The sequence below is a fragment of the Trifolium pratense genome, linkage group LG3 (genome assembly GCF_020283565.1).
Source record: "Trifolium pratense cultivar HEN17-A07 linkage group LG3, ARS_RC_1.1, whole genome shotgun sequence".
NCBI lineage: Eukaryota > Viridiplantae > Streptophyta > Magnoliopsida > Fabales > Fabaceae > Trifolium > Trifolium pratense.
Genome location: NC_060061.1, coordinates 42,762,823 through 42,781,931, shown reverse-complemented (window position 1 = coordinate 42,781,931; position 19,109 = coordinate 42,762,823). Strand labels below are relative to the sequence as shown.

Sequence of the window (19,109 nt, the reverse complement as noted above, 5' to 3'; positions counted from 1 at the left end):
GTAAAAAACTGCTTATCCCTATGACTACAGGTTCCTCTGATTGAATTACACATTTGCTTAAAATCAAAGGGAAAGATTGAGTCATATTACAAAGGTAAAATTGAATTTTTGCAATGGGTGAACCCTATGCATTTTATGTTAGGATCAATTGCTTCATCGACAATGAAGTACTAGGTAAGTTGAACTTATGATATAGTTAAATGGACTGTAGAATTGTAGAAACAATTAAGCAAAGCACTTACTTTGAACATTGTTTTAAAGTAGCTTTTAGACCGTAAAAAAGTCGGGCCAAACGGAAACTTAGTACCATCAAAATTTACGGGAATCTGAAATAATTTAATGAGACTTTGAATTTATGTGATTATTTCATTTAGCATTTCTATTCATTTTATTTTATTTTGGATACAAAGAAAGAGGGCCTAAGCCAAAAGAGAAAAACTAGCTAACAATCAATCTAGGGGAAGCAGTCCCTAAAACATAGCTAAAAGCAAAGAATTTAAACTAGCCGGACAAAAATTATAAATCCTTATACCGGGTTCATGATCACATCCTATATTCACAAAAGCATCGACACCAAAATTTATTTCATGGTAGACATGGATACACTTTAACCTCCCAATCCATAGCAAGAAGCCTTCAAGTTTCTTGAATAAGGCGCCGACCAACAACACTCCCAAGTCTCTTGTCAAGGTTTTTGCTACCACTTTGTAGTCAACATGTAGCTCAATCTCCTGAAATCCTTTTCCTCAAGCAAACCGAAGTCCTCAAGCACTCCCCAAACCACTACAATATAAGCATAACACTGCCCCAAATTATTGGGAAAGCCCCACTCACCTCGGCTTGCACCATTTGTGTTCAAACAGAACCACCCTTGATTGGGCTGGCTATTCTACTTATTAGTCCTTAGTCAAGATATTTGAATGACTTAGTCTTTTGTCAATTTAGATTTAGTTAGTGGAAATTTATTAGCACTTTTGTTTTACTAGTTAGTTAGATGGACCTGTTATCTCCATTCATATAATATAATTATAAACAAACCTTTGTACCATTTTTTTTATAAAGCTATTGAAAACACACACAAAGTGGAGTACGCGAGTTATCCATTCATATAATTATAAACAAATCCCTTGTATCATTTTTTTCGTTGATAGATGAAATGATAAAATTATTGAAAACCCACACATAAAGTGAAGTGACCAGAGTTCAACCCAGTCAGTCACGACGTCCGATACTAACAATTTCGATATTTCTGTCACTTGAACTAGGATTTGTGAAACCCCTTATACTATTTTTAATCAATAATAATAATAATAATAATAATAATAATAACAATCAAGATAATGTTATTTTTATTTTTTAAAAAACCTTCCACACGTGACATTTTCCTTTTGTTCCCTCTCCCTTTGTAGCTTTCTCCGCCGCGACCTCTTGAAGCTGCCACAGTCGCCACCGCTTCGCCTCTCTCCACTCCGCGCGCCGGCATTGTCTGTGCCTTGTTCTGTCTCTCGCTCTCCTCGTTGCAATCTGTTTCTCTATCTGAAGCTCTGTTTATTCTTCAAATACATTTTTAAGGTAAGCATTCTTTAAAAATGAATTAGGGTGAAATATTTAAGGTATAAATTGGGGGTTAAGTGATTTAGGGTGTAAATTTGTGGTAAAATGATTTTAGTATTCATCATCATTGTGCACAAGCTATTTGATAAAATGCTTGAATGGTTAAATTTAGAAGAAAATGGTTTTTTGTTTTCTGCTATTCTAAAATATAAAAGGTGCAGTTTATCAAGTATCATATTTACTTACTATGGTGATTTTGTTTTAGTAAGCTTAGCATTGCCTATATTTGCCCAACTCTTCTGGTTGTGTATGCAACTTCAACAAAGCATCTTATGTTTTTTCAAGACTCATCTTATGTTTTGTGACCTTTGTAGTTGAATTTGTAATTTACTTCAATGGAGTTGATCTTGATATTTGGAATTGGATATTTTAAAGGAAGTCTTTTCTCTGGATTTGTATATGAGAAGCATGAGTGATGCAATATGATAACATAACATGCTGCAGTTGAAAGAAAGCTTTGCAAGTAATGTGCAAAGAAAGCAATTAAATTTATACTAGTGATAAAAATTTACTTAAGTGTATGTACAGACATTAAGCAATATGTGATCCGAGTTAACCACATTTTTCACTCTATTAACCACTTTGATCTTGATCCGAGTTAAATGAAATGCACAGTTTTTAATACAAAATTACTATCTATGATAAACTAACTAGTAATTATACCTGATGGCTAATTTTAGATTCTTCTCTCTCTAGTTTTCTTTCTATTGTTCATACAGTATTTATCTCCTTTTGCCTTCATTTTTTATCAAAAGATCCATCTTAATCTAAATTAGCCACTATCTCTATCTCATAATCTTCCACTCCAAGATTTGTTTCATCTATTTCTTCATAATTTGTTTCATCTATTGTTCTCTTTATTGAATCTGTCTCTTCATCAAGTGCTACATTTGTTTAATATTTGTTCAATATCTCTAGATCTACACTAAGATTTAGGCTTTGTTTGCTTGAAGAAGACGAACAACATAATATTCATAGAGGAGAGAAAAGAGTTCATATTGACGGCAGTTTGTGATGGCAATACGCTCAACATCACGGAGATTTTTCAGTTCCGTTTACCGAAGCATATCGTCTTCATCTTCCACTGGCAGTAAAACTTTTCCACCTCCGCCCGTTGTTTCTTCCCGAAGAGTAGTTGTCACCGGTAATTCTCCTTCACTTTCATTTGCTCTTTCTCTTATTCACGCTACGATAAAATCTATATTTATCCGCTTCTCTTCAATTAAGCATTGATAGAAAATCTCATATGATGTTGTACTAGTGAAATTTTGCGGTGTTTGAATTGTAGGTTTGGGTATGGTGACACCTCTTGGTTGTGGGGTAGATCAAACTTGGAAGCAACTGATTGATGGGAAATGTGGTGTTAGGGCATTATGTTTGGAGGATCTTAAAATGAAAGATTTTGATACAGAAACTCAGCTGACTACATTTGATCAATTGACTTCCAAAGTTGCTGCTATTGTTCCCACCGGAACTAACCAAGGTGAATTCAATGAGGAAATTTGGCTTAATTCTAAGGTACATCAATAATGCTATATATGTATGTAACATATAATTATAATTTTTCACTGTTTGGATAATAAATATCTTAATAAGTTGTTACCACGTATTAGTGATTGTTTTTATGTATAAGCTATTTCTATAACAGAAGATAAATAAAGTCAGACTATTTTCATATAAGTTATTGAGAACAGGGGACATGCATTGTCAGTGTAAACTAGTTTTACACTAAGTCCAATAAGATTTTAGTATTTGAAAGTTATTTAAAAAGAAAAACCGGTTATTTAAAAAAAGAATTTATGCCATTAGACATTAGTGCATATCCGTTAAACTCTAAGGTATAAGCTGTTTTCATAAGCTATGCTAGAGAACTTATGAAAATAAGTTGAAAACAATTTTTGGACATGTCATAAGCTGTTTACAAAAGCTTTCCCACAAGTCTTCTAAATGCTATGCCAATAGATAAACTCAAATAAGTCAATCCAAACAGACCCTAAGGGCTAAGACTATGATGCAAAAATGCCATTGCCATTTGCCATAAGTTCTCAAAGGCGAATTTGACGTATTTGACCACTTGGTAGTTTGTAATATTACATTTAAATTAATGGTCTTGCTAACGAGTGCCGCCGGGGCACTCTTTAAGGATTCCAATTAAAGAAACTATTTATTTAGAAAGTTAAACATTTAAATTTCCATTGCATTGACTTTACACCCTTTCATAAAAGTTTCATAAAAAGTTACTATTTAAAGTCCTAAAAAGAGTGCCCCCCGTTAGCATTTTCCTTAAATTAAAATGAAAAACTTCCCATTTTTGCTGACATGAAAGAAAGTAATCTGCATCTTCAGTGCCAAAAGGAAAAAGAAGAAAGAGTTGGATAAGTGTTATATAAGTTTCTGTTGGTATTTAACGTTATCCGGTGTTGCTTTGGTTTTACTTATACATGTTGGATAAGTGCCAACTATTATGCTTATTGATGTCATTGTAGTATTGTACATTTCCCTTAGGAACATCGATCAATGACAAGGTTTATAGCATATGCACTGTGTGCTGCTGATGAAGCTCTTAAAGATTCTAATTGGTTTCCCACTGAGCAGGAACACAAGGAAAGAACGGTATGCAATATTTGATATCCTTAATTACAACTAATTTTTGGCAATTGATAATTCCCTTGCAAATTGCATTGTATTTTAACTTCAAAAGCAATCAGGGGGTGTCTATTGGTGGGGGAACTGGAAGCGTCAGTGACATGTTAAACTCTGCACAACTGATATGTGAGAAGGTCAGTTTGTTGAAAGTCACGTATTCTGAAGTACTTTGATGATCTTCTCAGTCAAGTTTTTCTCCAAGTGCTTTAATTATGATTGAAAAATGATTTTTTAATTTAAATAAACTATTGTATTTGATTTTGACCTTTTCTCCCCTGTATGCAGCGTCTTCGTCGCCTTAGTCCATTTTTTATCCCACGGATATTGATCAACATGGCATCAGGTCACGTTAGCATGAAATATGGTTTCCAGGTATAGAACTACTTTCAATTGGTTGGTATTCTATACTACACATTGATATGGATGCAACCGTGGGAAAGAGATCTATGATTCCGCCGATTAGGATGAGGAAGATCTATGATTCTGCCAATTAGGCAACTGCATTTTCCTTTACTAACTTCCGTAGAGTAGATATACTTTAAAAAAAACTTCTGTAGATATATAGAATATAGAATACAGATTATTGTATTTAATAATGATGATTATTTGTTCATTACACGATGAACTGATCTCGCTTGGAACTTATTTAGGGAATATATCTTCTTGCTTCCATGTTTCTTACTCTTTTAAAAATTAAACTAACACCATATCCAATAAGAAATAATTTGCGGGCCTTCTGAAACAAAGATAGAACCATCCTCGCTGTCACTTTGGATATAATTATGTCAAACATGTTTTAAGAGATTGGTTAGTCAATTGGGATATATCTCCTGGCAGAACAATAAGTTTTTAACATATGCCAACAAAAGTATCTGAAAAATAAGGCAGTAAAGCTGATTGTTGTTTCTGTTGCATATATATTTCTATGCTGACCTCTGTGATCGTTAGTAATCACGAGTTGACCTTTTTCCCTCTTCAGATACTTTTAAGAGATTGGTTAATCAATTGGGATATATCTCCTGGCAGAACAATAATAAGTTTTAACATATGCCAACAAAAGTATCTGAAAAATAAGGCAGTAAAGCTGATTGTTGTTTCTGTTGCATATATATATTTCGATGCTGACCTCTGTGATCGTTAGTAATCACGAGTTGACCTTTTTCCCTCTTCCTGAATACAGGGGCCAAATCATGCTGCAGTCACTGCTTGTGCTACTGGGTCACATTCTATTGGTGATGCAATGAGAATGATTCAATTCGGGGATGCAGATGTTATGGTGACCGGAGGTACGGAGTCTAGCATTGATGCATTATCAATTGCAGGATTCTGCAGGTAAATTATAACCAGCACCTTTTGATTTATGTTAGTGCCAACCACCTTATTAGTTCTTTGTCCTTTGTCCCTCTGATACTTCAAAACTGATATTGGAAACTTACAGGTCTCGAGCCTTGAGTACAAAATATAATTCAAGCCCACAGGAAGCTTCACGGCCCTTTGATAGTGGTCGAGACGGGTTTGTGTGAGTATAACAACACTGTATTTGTTTATTATTATAATTATAATAATTCATTTATTTTACTTAATGCTCATGTTCTGACTTCAAATTATTGGTTTGTCTGTCTTGCTGCTAATATCCATGTGCGGTTTTACTCAGAATAGGTGAAGGTTCTGGAGTCTTGGTTTTGGAGGTTAGTTAAAAAATTATTGTGTATCATCTATCCCTCCAAAATTCCTCTTCACCTCCTTTGTTTATAATATCATATTTCTTGTTTATACGTTCCCCTATTGTTTAGGAACTTGAGCATGCTAAAAACCGAGGAGCTAAAATCTATGCAGAGATTCGTGGCTATGGGATGTCAGGTGATTTGCTGCAGGATATGTAAATTTTCTCTCTAGTCTTAGTTTTATATGTGGTTGACTTCATTTCATATGGACTGTGACTAGGCGATGCTTATCATATTACTCAACCTCCTAGTGATGGGAGAGGTGCCATTCTGGCCATGACTCGTGCTTTAAGACAGGTTTATTTCATTATCCTATATTGATTTGTATTTTGATGCAGCATTAGAGGTTTTATGTTGGACGAACTGCCAACTTATCATGTTTGCATCCTGTGATTATTATTTTTCCTTTCTCCCCAATATTTTATATATGCTATTGTTCTACAAACTTCACACTCTAGATGTCATGTCCTGAGCGTGAGGAGGGTGTTGATTAAGAGTCCCACATTGGATAGTGATATAAAATGAACAATAATTATCAATGTGGGGTAATCCTCACTCCATGAGCTAGATTTTGGGGTTAAGTTAGGCCTAGATCCTAATTCTAAGAGGTCATGCATTGTTGGTCGTTCCGCTCCATCCTTAGCTCTTGCCCTCTCCGAGTTTGTTGTTGTTTTGGATAGAATGATAACACTTGTTTTCACCTCGTCCCTAACTTTGGCATAACATTGGCCACTATTCAAGCATCGAGGTTTGGCAGTTTTAGCAATAACATCTGTGCCTTTGTCTTTTCCATGAATGTCACTGTCGCTACCATATGAGGTTGGCTATCTGGCAGTGGAACTTAAGTCTTCGTTCATCTGAGCTAGAGTTTCATCATTGTCATTTGTCCACCACCCTTCACAAAAGAACTACAGTTTAGCGGATTTTGAAGAATTCGCTATGAAAACTGCAATATAATTCTAGTTTTGTTATTAGGGAAATAGCAGCAGCTATTCCAGTTTCAGCCATAGCAGTTGTAGTGGAAATAGTGGTAACTCAGAATTTCTAGGGTCTTCAAACCTCCCTATGTCCAAAATTCCAAATGGCCCAGATCTCTCAAATGACAACATCCCTGTCTCTCTCGACCTCTCTTCTTTTTAACGGGCAGCATGCCCTTATTTCTCTAATTATCCCAGCCTCCAACTACTAACTAACACTCTGTCAACTAACAAATCTACCACACTGCCTTTTTCACGTCCATTGTCACTATGAGATCTATCAATTGCAATAAGTGTGTGCACAAGATGGCCAAACTTTTGCCAGAACCAGTACTGGTTAGATATTAGCAAAGCTTGAAAGTGAATGAAATTGTCATGCGAAGGAGTTGATATTTAAGTGCTTTTGGCATTTATTATTTGAGGGTGCTGCAGATGCCTATTCAGGAGAAATTAAGTCTTAATGATATTAAACTTTTATTTCATATTGTATCATTGTTGCATATTGTATCATTGTTGTTTTGTTTCGGCATTTATGACGTAGCTATAGTTTCGACAATCTTCATTTTAAATGATTTTCTTTTGATAAATTTCAGTCAGGTCTTCATCCTTCTGATGTAGGCTACATAAATGCGCATGCTACATCTACACCTTTGGGCAAGTGCAGCAGATCCTTACTGATTCTAGAAATTTAAGTTTGAATCTTTATTAGTCTGAATACTTCAGCAGTAGATAATTATGCTTATGTCATGAAGTATCTCACCAGAACTCTTTATACAGGTGATGCAATAGAAGCAAATGCTATCAAAGCCATATTCTCTGACCATGCTAGCTCGTCTGCTTTAGCCTTCTCCTCCACCAAGGTAAGAGTGGTTTCAAGCTGCATGACTACAACTTATATGTATATCTATTTGGCTGTCTAATCTAAGTACTTGTCCCGTCTTAGATGTAAGTTTTCATTCACGGGAACAGAGATGCTGCCATTAAAAGAAAAATTTGGATAGGGTGATCATTGACAATTGATTTATGTCATATGTCATTTCCACAATTTCTATGATTTCAGGGGGCTATTGGTCATCTCCTAGGTGCTGCTGGAGCTGTTGAAGCAATTTTTTCTGTTTTAGCAATACGACATGTAAGCAACTTTTTGGCATTTTGTGTGCTTGCATCATAGAAGTCGTGGGGAAGCATTTTTGCACATACTGTGAATTTGTGCTTAATCTATAGCCTGACCCTGTATGCTAAAAGTGTGGTTCTTTTGATGTTCTTATCACAGGGAATTGCTCCACTGACTCTTAATTTAACAAAGCCAGATTCTTTATTTGGTGATGGTTTCATGCCATTGACTGCTTCAAAGGAGATGCCAATTAGAGTAGCTATGTCAAACTCTTTTGGTTTTGGAGGAACAAATGCCTCACTACTTTTTGCTTATTCTGGATCAGATTAGTAAGATAGATACATCTTATTCCACCGGCGTTATTCCTACAAGAGCTGACTTGATTGCTGAGGACAGTTTAATTGCTCTTTCTTGCATATATATTTATATATATGCCTGAAGTATGTGCTTTTACATACATTTTAATACTGCTCTGTTGTTTTTACTCATCAGTTTTTCAATGTGATTAGCTTTTAATTATTTGTAAACCATCTTATGATTATTCTAATTGCATTGTGAGACCATCTGGCCATGATGTTTGGTGTAATTCTAAATAGACCAGGATGGTTGAGTTGAAGTAGACAAAAAAATTGTTTAGGTATTTGCTGTGTAATGTATGAAATAAATATTTTAATAAAAAAGCCCATTATTGTTTGATGTATATACTATTTGAATCTCAGTTTTAGAAGTTTTAGTGCTGTTAAAAAAAAAAAATTTTAGTTACAAGTGATAAATAGGAATTTGGATCTTCTCCTTCCATCCATTTTCTCTTGATCTTCTCTAAAATTTAGAGACAGATAGACACAAATTGTGGAAGGAGAGGATTTAGGCCTCATAAGTAGTGGCAAAATGAGAGACAAAAACCTTGGTGCAATTATCATAAATGTTTGGAGAAAGGATTACATGAGTAGCAAAACTTTAACCCAAATATAGAAAGGTTATGGTCGGCTTTTATGTGAATGTGAGCGAATGAAGTGACAAAATGTGTATCACCATATAAGTATCCAAAAAATTTAACACAACGTTCATTTGTTTTGTATCCTTCTGGTGATAGCTTTATGATGGTAATAACAGGTATTACAAAATTTTAATTCACGAACATTTTTTCAATGAGAACACCTATGTATTAATTCAAGAACATTTTTAAAATATTTTAAGCAAACCGAGTTGATAGTCCATGTCGTCCGACTTATGATACACTGGTTCGACTGATGACCTAGTGATCCAATCTCTTGTCCGGATCGATCACAAGTTCAGATTTTAAAACTATATGTTAAATACTTCAATTAATAAAATCTTATTAAGAGAACCATATTAAATAGTTAATTAACCGAACTACAACTCAGTGACCCAATCCCTTTACCGAATCGAGCATCGGGTTTTAAAACTATTTTTTAAATGATTCAATTAACAAAACTTTATTAAAAGTACCACTTTATTAATAGTTCATGAACCGAACCGAAATTGTACATCAAATTTATTCAAAATATTAATATATTTTAATATAAATTAATATTAAAATATGACACGACATTGAATGAGAAGTTGATGGATATATATTCAACTAACCCCAAGCTAGATACAGAGTCTTCAACTTATTATAAATTATAAATAGAATTCTTTATTTAATATAAACCTATTTATAGTGGTTGTTTTAATATATTATTATAAAAAAATTTCTTCATTTAGTATAAATCTATGTAAGGAAGTTGTTTTAACATATTATTATAAATAATTTTTTGATTTAATAAAAATATATGTATGGAATTTGTATTAATATATTATTATAAATGTATTTTTGATTTAATATAAATTTATTTAAGGTAGTTGTTTTAATATAATATTTTAAATGATTTTCTTGATTTAATATAAATCTATGTAAGGGATTTATTTTAATATATTATTATAAATATATTTCTTGATTTAATATAAATGTATGTACAGAAGTTGTTTTAATATATTATTATAAATAGATTTTTTGATTTAATATAAATTTATATATGGAAGTTGTTTTAATAAATTATTATAAATATATTTCTTGATTTAATATAAATATATATGCATGAGAGCATAGTTTTCTCAGTGTTGTAGTGTAGTGCAGTGTGTCATTTAAATCTTTCTTTGTGTTTATTTTTTATAATACTTAAAAAATCTTGTCTTTTTCACTTTCATTGTCAAGGCTAATGTTTTTTTTGACTAATTGTCAAGGCTAATGTTAATAAGACGTTTTCTTACCCTTTCTCATTTTCATCTTTTCTTATCTTCTTAGTCTAAATTTATGTCCAATGATGTTATTTTCTCATTCCATTGCATGCTTCATATTTGTAATACTCCATCCAACATTGAATTTAACAAGATATTAGGCTCCCTTGTTAAGACTAATTATTATCCCACTGCCATAACCCTTTTTCAACAATTGACACTCAAAACAATTACTTTTGGCTTATTTACTCTCTTTTTTTTTTACTTTGAATATCTTGGCTTATTTACTTCGAATATCTTGATGAATTGTCACTACACTCTAAGTTAAATTACTTTTGACTTGACTTTTCTTTATTGGCCAAAATTCTCAAGATGTATTTTCGCCCATATACCATAACCTTTAATTTGCAACTCTTTGTCTCTCAACTTCAAAATGTGGTTTATATTCTCTTCAGACTTATATCACAAGTGTTGGTTTCAAAATAAGAGAAATCAATTGTTGTTTCTTTTTCAGTAATTCATTTTATTTAATCCAAACTTATAATAGATTTTTTTCATATATTAGTGTCAATCATGCATTTGTTACATTTAGAATCAAGAAAAGAAAGCGAATAACAAAGCTTCAACTTGTGGGGGTTATCCATTTCCAAAACAAGAGCACATATTTGCAAAAGATGAAAAATGAAGTTCGGGAAAAGGTATTACAAATTTTATACAATGGAGAATCCATCGGAAAAGCTAGATTGGAGGATGCCAAGGCCAAACAAGAAGTTTGGCCTTGGCATCCTCCAATCTAGCTTTTCCAATGGATTCTCCGTTGTATAAAATTTGCAATACCTTTTCCCGAACTTCCTTTTAATCTTTTGCATGCAAGATTTGTGATCTTCTTTTGGAAACGGGGAACCCCCACAAGGTAAAGCATTGTTATTCGTTTTCTTTTCATGATTCTAAATGTAAAAAATAAATAAAATGATTGACACTAAATAGTATATGAAAAATATCTAGGATAAATTTGGATTAAATATAAGATATATTAGTGAAAAAGTAACAACTTCAATTGATTTCTCTTATTTTCAAATCAACTCGTGTAATATAAATTTGGAGAGAATATAAACCGCAGTACATGCAGTACATTTTGAAGATCACCGTTAAGACATATACCTTTTTTTTAATGGCTGAAGAGACATAGACCTTTAATAAGGGTTGCAAAGGTTATGGTATCAAGGCGAAAACCCATCTTGAGAATTTTGGCCAATAGAAAAAGTCAAAAGTAATTTCACTCGGGTGATATATTAATAATAAGAATTTATTAGGCCTTTAAGAATAACCCTTTAAGTTACAAACTTTAATTCACTTTACCGTTTTAAAACTTATGATCAAATCTCAACGATTAAAAATTTGCAACATAACAAATAAACGAAGCAGTTTTTTTTGTGTCAAAAAAAAAAAACCTTTCAAAAAGGTAATTTTAATCTTGCCGATTCCCCCTCTTTTGCAATTAGTTTCACTACAACACCAGCTACTCTAGCTAATTGTCCACCCTTTCCAAGTTTTATTTCTTATATTATTCTTATTATAAATGACATAACGAAGTAGCTCATTAGTGGATATATAATATATGAATCTAAATTTACCGAATGACTCATATTATGATCTTATACATCTTAATTAGGTCATATTCTTCATGTTGTTACACTATTAAATTATGTTGCTACTTACACATAGTTCGGATAACGTATGAGACAGTTCTATTTTTCCTTGGGGGAATGCTTAGAATTACCACCGCTTAGCTTTCCATTTTCCTCTTACCATAATATGAAATGTGATGTCTTCCCCCTTTTGAAACAAGGAGCACTTCTTATTCTATGGGTGCATCAAACAATTGTGTCTGATTGTGTTCTTCGTATTACTATATCTCTAGGGCCAATAATTTTATAGGAGAAACTACTAAACTCAATCACTTGTTGTCGTTACTCTTCACTTTTCTATTGAAGTCTATCTTGTAGAGATACTCGAATTGGATCTTATTGGTTACTTCCAATTACGTAAATCAATAGTTCGACCCACACTCAAAGGTAGGGCATTTCCCATTTATATAGGAACTTTTGTATCATAAGCAATGGTATCTCCAATTATAGTCCCTTTGGGGTATAAAATATGTCTTTTCTCACCATCCCCATAGTGTACAAGACAAATGTGTGCATTTCGATTAGGGTTGTAGTCTATTGTTCTACCATATATATATATATATATCTTTTTCATTCTGTCTAAAATCAATTTTACGGTATAGACACATATGACCTCCTCTTCAATACCATGCGGTAATGATTCATTTGCGATAATTACGACCTTTACTATAATGATGTTGTCCATAAATGAAACAATTCATGAATTAGATTCCAATTGACTGTCTACGACTCCATTTAATGTGTTCGGGATATAAGTTTTGTAAAAATGTATCATATGCTATGTTATTAAGTGTATTTTTATTCAATTTTCTTTCTTTCTAAGAGGTGAAATAGAATAACGCATATAAAGCATAAAGATCACAAGTTTGTATAATGCATTTTATGTATGCTAATAAATGTATTTTTATTTACAATTTCTTTTCTTTCTAAGAGGAATAGAAAAAACTCGATTGAAGCGTCTTTAGCATCTTTCGTGTTAGTAATTTTAAAGATTAAATTGATGAACAAAACACACATTTGAAGATAAAATTGTTGGGACATTTTACGAAAATATTATTACAAACAAAAATACAAAATAATTCCCGATAAAAATAAAATAGTACAAAACATACTTCTTTCTTTGACAGATAAAAATACAAAACCCCCACACAAAATATATTTTTTCCTATAATGTATCTATATCTATAACAATATATAAAAAGAATAGGTGAGTTTGGGATGGACTTTTTAATATACCTATTTTACCCTTGACTTAGTTTCACAACTTCCATTAACTAATCAATTTAAAAAATAAATTCAAATCATAAAAATGTGAATAAGTGGCAAATGGGTTGCCTATATATGAATGATTACCAACTTAATACTACATCTATACTATATAAAAAGATAATACAAATATTTTTGGTGTCGATTTTTCATAATACCAACAATATCCTTATTGTTTTAGCAATAAAAATATTTTATTAACAAATTCATCATATCATAAAACATTTTTTTTGGACATAAGTTAGACACAGGAAGGCGCGTTCCGCGCCTGTCTGGCCCGCTAGTATATATAAAAAAACTAATGTTAAAAAATACCGAAATTATTAAATCAAATATTGTGATTGAGTTGTTTTTGAACAAACAAAAATGGATTTCATTAATAATAACAGTAAATCCTACTCGGCACAAGGAGTGCCAAACAGAGCATCAAACGTTTACAACAGCAAAAACACTGATCAACCAATGCCCAGACAAACAAATGGATTCGACCATCACATATGAGAATTTAAACCGAGATTTACATTATAGACGTAAGGTTTGAATCTAGAATTTTTGCGAAAATTTACCATGGTTATTGTTATATTAAAAAATGAATGAAATACCATTACATTAAACTCAAATAATTACTTAGTTTCCTTAAAAAGAATCATTTAGTAAAACTCGAGTTTTATTTCTGATGAGAATAATTATTGATCAAATTTTATTTATATCGCATAGTCAAACTCTGAATTACCATTGGCTATTTCCCGAAATAGTATAAAAGGAATTCACATTAAATAAAATTTGAAAATGTTTCTCCATAGAATAAATACACAAACGGTAACTTAGTGCTCTTGAGAAAGAGAAAAAAAAAATAAAAATATATATATATATATATACACAAAGGGTAATGATCAAAATGTTAGTCTTATCAACTTTGCTATATAAAGATGCAGATACAGTAGAAGAAAAGGCTTTTTCATTTCCATTTCCATTTCCATTCCAACTTCAAAGAAGATGAAAAGACCACGAAAATCAAAGAAAAGGGTTTCCACGAAGGAACAATGGATTATGGAAAAATTTCAAGGACAAAAAGATTGGTGGGAAAATGAAGATCAAAGAGAACAAAAATGGGTCGCTCATTATTGTAGTGATCATCAAATATTGTTGGTGGGTGATGGTGATTTCTCATTTTCCCTTTCCCTTGCAAAAGGGTTTGGTTCTGCTTCAAACATTGTTGCCTCATCGTTTGACACCTACGGTCTCTCTCTTAAACCCTACAATGTTAATTGTTAAAGTTTTTACCTTGAAATTTGATTTATGTTTCTTTATTTGGGAACTTTTTTTTTTTTTAGAATAAAAGGGTTTTTTTTTTTTAATCACGTGGTGTTGTTTCAAAGTGACATCTTTTTCAAGAACCCATTTTTATGATTTCTTTGAAATATGACTATTTTAATATGAAGGTCTGATCTGCACAAACACTAGACACGGCACGAACATTGACACGTTGATACCGATAGTGATTTAAAAAAGTAGCATGATTCAATGTAATTATAAGTGTGTGACACCGGGACACGTCTAATTTGAGGAGTGTCTGTGTTTCATGGTGTTTGATAGAGACACCTACAACACCGATACTCGAGTAGACATCGGAAACAAATTAAGAAAATAGAATCAATTGAATGTAACTCCATGTGTCGATGTAGTGTCAATTTAGGGTTGAACACATGGGGTATTGATGGCCATGTCTTCAATTTGAACTGTTTGTGCTATGTTGTTATTTTCACTTGGTGGTTTTGAGTATGGTAAAAGGAAAATCATCTTTACTTTTCAATCAATTCAATTAAAAAAAGTTGCAATTACTAGAGGTAACCTTCTCTTGTTAAAGACATGTCGTATCACAGCGTTCAATCTGAAATGTCGGTGCTGCATAGTTATATTTACTTTGCGTTCTTGAATATGAATGATAAAAAATGATTATCTTCACTTTTGAATATGATAAAGAAAAGGGTGTGTTGTCATTTGGGGTTGTTTCATTTTGTTTGTGTAGCTATTATGTGAATCTAGTTTGTTTGAAGATTAGTCAATGTGACTTTCCTTTGGTATTTTATATTGTTTTCAAACCATTTGGGGGTGAACTTCTCTCAATTTTTTTTAAAGCTTTCAATCATTTTCGTATTGTTCACAATTTCGGGGAGTTCTTGTGGTGCATGAATGTCGCATGATGGTGTAGTGCTCATTTTAGTTGTTTGTTTACTATTCATATCCAATGTGTTCTAGTTTTGAAGGTGCTTGCTAGCAGTGAAAATATGAAAGTCAAAATGATACTTCATAACCTTGTTTGTGTTCAAAACCTAAATATTTTGTCAGTTTTTAACCATCAAATTTTGCCGCATTGCACTGCAAAATCAAAATGGCTATGGCCTTGTTTTGTTATCAATGACCTCTTGTTCATGTAGACGAGGTTACCAAGAAGTACAAGAATGCAAAGTCAAATTTAGTAGAACTGCAGAAGCTGGGAGCATGCCTGTTACATGGAGTGGATGCAACAGCTATGAAATTTTATCCAGATTTAAAAATGCGGAGGTTTGACCGCATTATATTCAACTTTCCTCATGCAGGTTTCCATAGGAAGGAAGATAACTTATTAATGATCAAGTGAGTTATCTAGTAGATTCCAGTTGAATGACTAATTAATGTCTTGATTATCATATAACTCTGCTTGATATGGAAGACTGTGTTAGTATTTAACGAAATTAGTATTTAACGATACAGATTGTGTTTGTATATTTGCATGTGATTTGTGTTTCCTTGTGGATTTTATTTTATTTTATAGGATGCATATGGATCTTGTGTTTGGTTTCTTCAAGAATGCAAGTCACATGCTTCGAGCCAATGGTGAGATTCATGTCAATCACAAAACTACACCTCCGTTTGATAAATGGAACTTAGAGAAGCTCGCAGAGCAAAGCTTTATGACAATGATTGAGTGTGTTGATTTCAAGAAGGAAGATTATCCAGGTTATAACAACAAACGAGGAGATAGCTATCGATGCGATGACCCCTTTCCTCTCGGAAAGTGCAGCACGTTCAAGTTTATAAACAATCCTAAAAGTTTGAAAAACCACTTGAGGAGAAACCATATGGAGGTTTCTAGACAACCGATGACAAATCTTCCATTTCAAGAGACTCATTACATTGAGAGGTTTCCAGCTCCTGCTGATCTCAATTATCATCCTCAAACAATTCTTCCATTTCGAGAGATTCCAAAGATCGAACAGGTTCCAACACCAGTTGAACTCAATTATCATCCTCGTGCAAGGCCGCCATTTCAAAATATTCAGAACACGGAGCAATTTCCAGCTCCAGTTGGTCTCAATTATCAGCCTCGAACAAGACTTCGAGAGATTCAGAACATGGAGCAGTTTCCAGCTCCAGTTGATCACAATTATCAGCCTCGAACAAGACTTCAAGAGATTCAGAACATGGAGCAGTTTCCAGCTCCAGTTGATCGCAATTATCATCCTCGGACAAGACTTCCACTTCGAGTGATTGAGAACATGGAGCAATTTCCAGATCAAGTTGATCTCAATTATCGTCTGCAGACAAGTGTCTTTCCAAAAACAAATCAACTCGATTACTATCCTCAGACAAGTCGCTTTCTAAAAATGAATGAACCATTTAGATCAGAGTTTGACTTGAGAAATAGATACAATTCAATCTCAAGGGACTACATCAACCATGAAACAGAAATACACGGAAGAGTTGCTTCTTCTGCCGACTGTTACCATTATGTGCGTAATATGACATTTGAAGATTGGTACAACCAATGGAGTCATTGCAATCCTTGCAACCGTGAGCAACACCAACTAATTGCAGATATTCTCTGACAGAACCTAACAATGGATATCGCTCCTCTGATATCAATTGGTGCTAAGAATGAAGGCGGCCAATACAAACCTGTTGAAGGAAGCTCCAGATATTTGCAGGAAGAACTTTATAGAAATGTTGAGAGGCTAAGTCATTGTTTTGATGTGGTATAATGCTGAAGTGCCTGGAAAGTTTTTAATAGAGAAATTTATGTTATGCAGTAAGTATGTTATGAATGGAATAACTAGCTAACACTTTTGACATACAATATCTAGGCATGGGATGTGAAGCTGATGATTTTGTTATCAACATTTAGCATATGTTCTTCTTTTGCAGCATGCTATTATGCTATAAGAAAATATGTATTTTTGTTAAATGATCTAATAGAATTGATCAAGTACTAGACAAATTCAACCTTTATCTCTCATGTCTCATTATTTGTTGAATACACACTTGTCAAAGTAACACCTCACATTTTATCAAGTATTTTATTAATTTAACATAGCATTATTTATTTGATGTGTGAAATTTTGGGGACCAAAGTACAATTAATTAAGTATATTGAAAGTAGCGATCAGAACCGCGTAGGTTGCTTCAACCGGTAAGAAGTTGACTCATATCTCACAATATGTAAGTACATTAAGCAATCTCTAAGCCTTGTTGTTTGCTGCCCGTGAGACCGTTCTTACCTAAATTTTCATCTAAAAAAAATGTATTGGCCCGTCACATAAAGATATCTTATCAATTTTATCCAAAATGTCATGATTCAAAGTGGTTCAGCCTAGAAATGACTTTACCTGTCTATACATTTCAAAATTATATTTGCTTTTCAAAATATTTTTATTTTTATGGAAAAAAATTTAGAATGAGGGGTGGTGCCCAACATATTTTTAATGTTTTTTTGTTTTGAACAGCAACATATTTTTAATGTAATTCTATATATATAATTACATAACATTTGCTATAAAAATTACACAAGATACTTGTACTCAGTTAATTACAATGGTTTCGTTGAAGGATCTCTCACTAACCAACAATTTATAGATAAAAAATATAGGCAAAATTACACTACAGGTCCTTTATCTTATTTTTTTGTAACAACATATGGAAGTCATAATTGAATCTTAATTTTTAGAATTGAACCGCATTTAGGATGGTGAAGTGTCTCATATAGTTTATGATGCACTAATGCATAAAAATAGTTTTAAAATTTAACGACAATTGATAATATTACTCGTTCTCGTGACAAAGTTTGTGGGCAAAAGTTAATATGCATAAGCCTTTTCTTATGTATGGTGCATAAGTCATTAATAGCCATCAGATAATTTTACACATGTAATAATCATAACTGAAGAACTTTCTATTTTTGCTTGCTCAATTTCGGCCACATTTTACATACGATTCGATCACCGATTTCGAAAACTAATACCGGAAACATTCATAAAGTCGAACGACGATCAAAACGGTATAAAGAACGTCGAGTTTCGTTGATTATTGAGGGAGAACGAACCGGGTCGACGAACCGGGTCGACGTGACCCGTTTCTGCAGAAAATGGGTGAGGAAGATGATGAACAGTGACGCGCGTCCACGCCCACTCTCACTGGCGGCGCGTGGGGGCGCGTGCGGTGCCAAGGAGACTCCAACTATTTTTATTATTTTTACATAAAAATAGTAAATAATTTTCTGAGAATTTTGAGACCAGTTTTGTATTTTTCTGAGACCTGGAACTATTTTTAGTTAATTAAATGAGGTAAATATGCTTTTATAAATATAAGATATTAATAAAATTTTCCCAAAATTTTATTTAGGGTATTTTGAATTATTTGGAACGGTTGGGGATACCTCACTCTCTTCGGTTTTATATCGTCTTAAAAATTTAAATTTATTTCACAATTTTTATTAAGGGTTAAATATGTTTTTGGAGAACAACTCTTTGAAATCATTCCACAGCAAAAATGGTTTCATACCGTTATACACTGAAACCATTAG

At 32.9% G+C, this 19,109-nt stretch overlaps 2 protein-coding genes and 1 pseudogene across 4 annotated transcripts; 2 read left to right on the top strand and 1 right to left on the bottom strand.

Annotated features, from left to right (window-relative positions):
- Positions 1 to 1,342: 1,342 nt before the first annotated feature.
- On the top strand, positions 1,343 to 8,779 carry LOC123912871 (3-oxoacyl-[acyl-carrier-protein] synthase, mitochondrial). 3 transcript variants are annotated; one of them, XM_045963451.1, is made up of 15 exons: positions 1,343 to 1,572; positions 2,568 to 2,758; positions 2,903 to 3,132; positions 4,120 to 4,227; positions 4,323 to 4,394; positions 4,546 to 4,632; positions 5,441 to 5,592; positions 5,699 to 5,779; positions 5,915 to 5,948; positions 6,054 to 6,120; positions 6,205 to 6,281; positions 7,555 to 7,615; positions 7,739 to 7,821; positions 8,022 to 8,093; positions 8,235 to 8,779. In XM_045963451.1, exons 2-15 carry the CDS (start codon positions 2,629 to 2,631, stop codon positions 8,403 to 8,405), a joined length of 1,425 nt encoding a protein of 474 aa, XP_045819407.1. In that variant the 5' UTR covers positions 1,343 to 1,572; positions 2,568 to 2,628; the 3' UTR covers positions 8,406 to 8,779. The 3 variants fall into 3 exon arrangements, with proteins under 3 accessions (XP_045819407.1, XP_045819406.1, XP_045819405.1); XM_045963450.1 differs by having other exon boundaries at positions 1,366 to 1,572; positions 2,571 to 2,758; positions 8,235 to 8,777; XM_045963449.1 differs by having other exon boundaries at positions 1,366 to 1,572; positions 2,533 to 2,758; positions 8,235 to 8,777.
- A 2,991-nt stretch (positions 8,780 to 11,770) lies between these two features.
- On the bottom strand, positions 11,771 to 12,779 carry LOC123915153 (annotated as a pseudogene).
- A 1,382-nt stretch (positions 12,780 to 14,161) lies between these two features.
- On the top strand, positions 14,162 to 17,633 carry LOC123912870. Its single transcript, XM_045963448.1, has 3 exons — positions 14,162 to 14,510; positions 15,709 to 15,907; positions 16,086 to 17,633. Exons 1-3 carry the CDS (start codon positions 14,267 to 14,269, stop codon positions 17,137 to 17,139), a joined length of 1,497 nt encoding a protein of 498 aa, XP_045819404.1. The 5' UTR covers positions 14,162 to 14,266; the 3' UTR covers positions 17,140 to 17,633.
- The last annotated feature ends 1,476 nt before the right edge of the window (positions 17,634 to 19,109 follow it).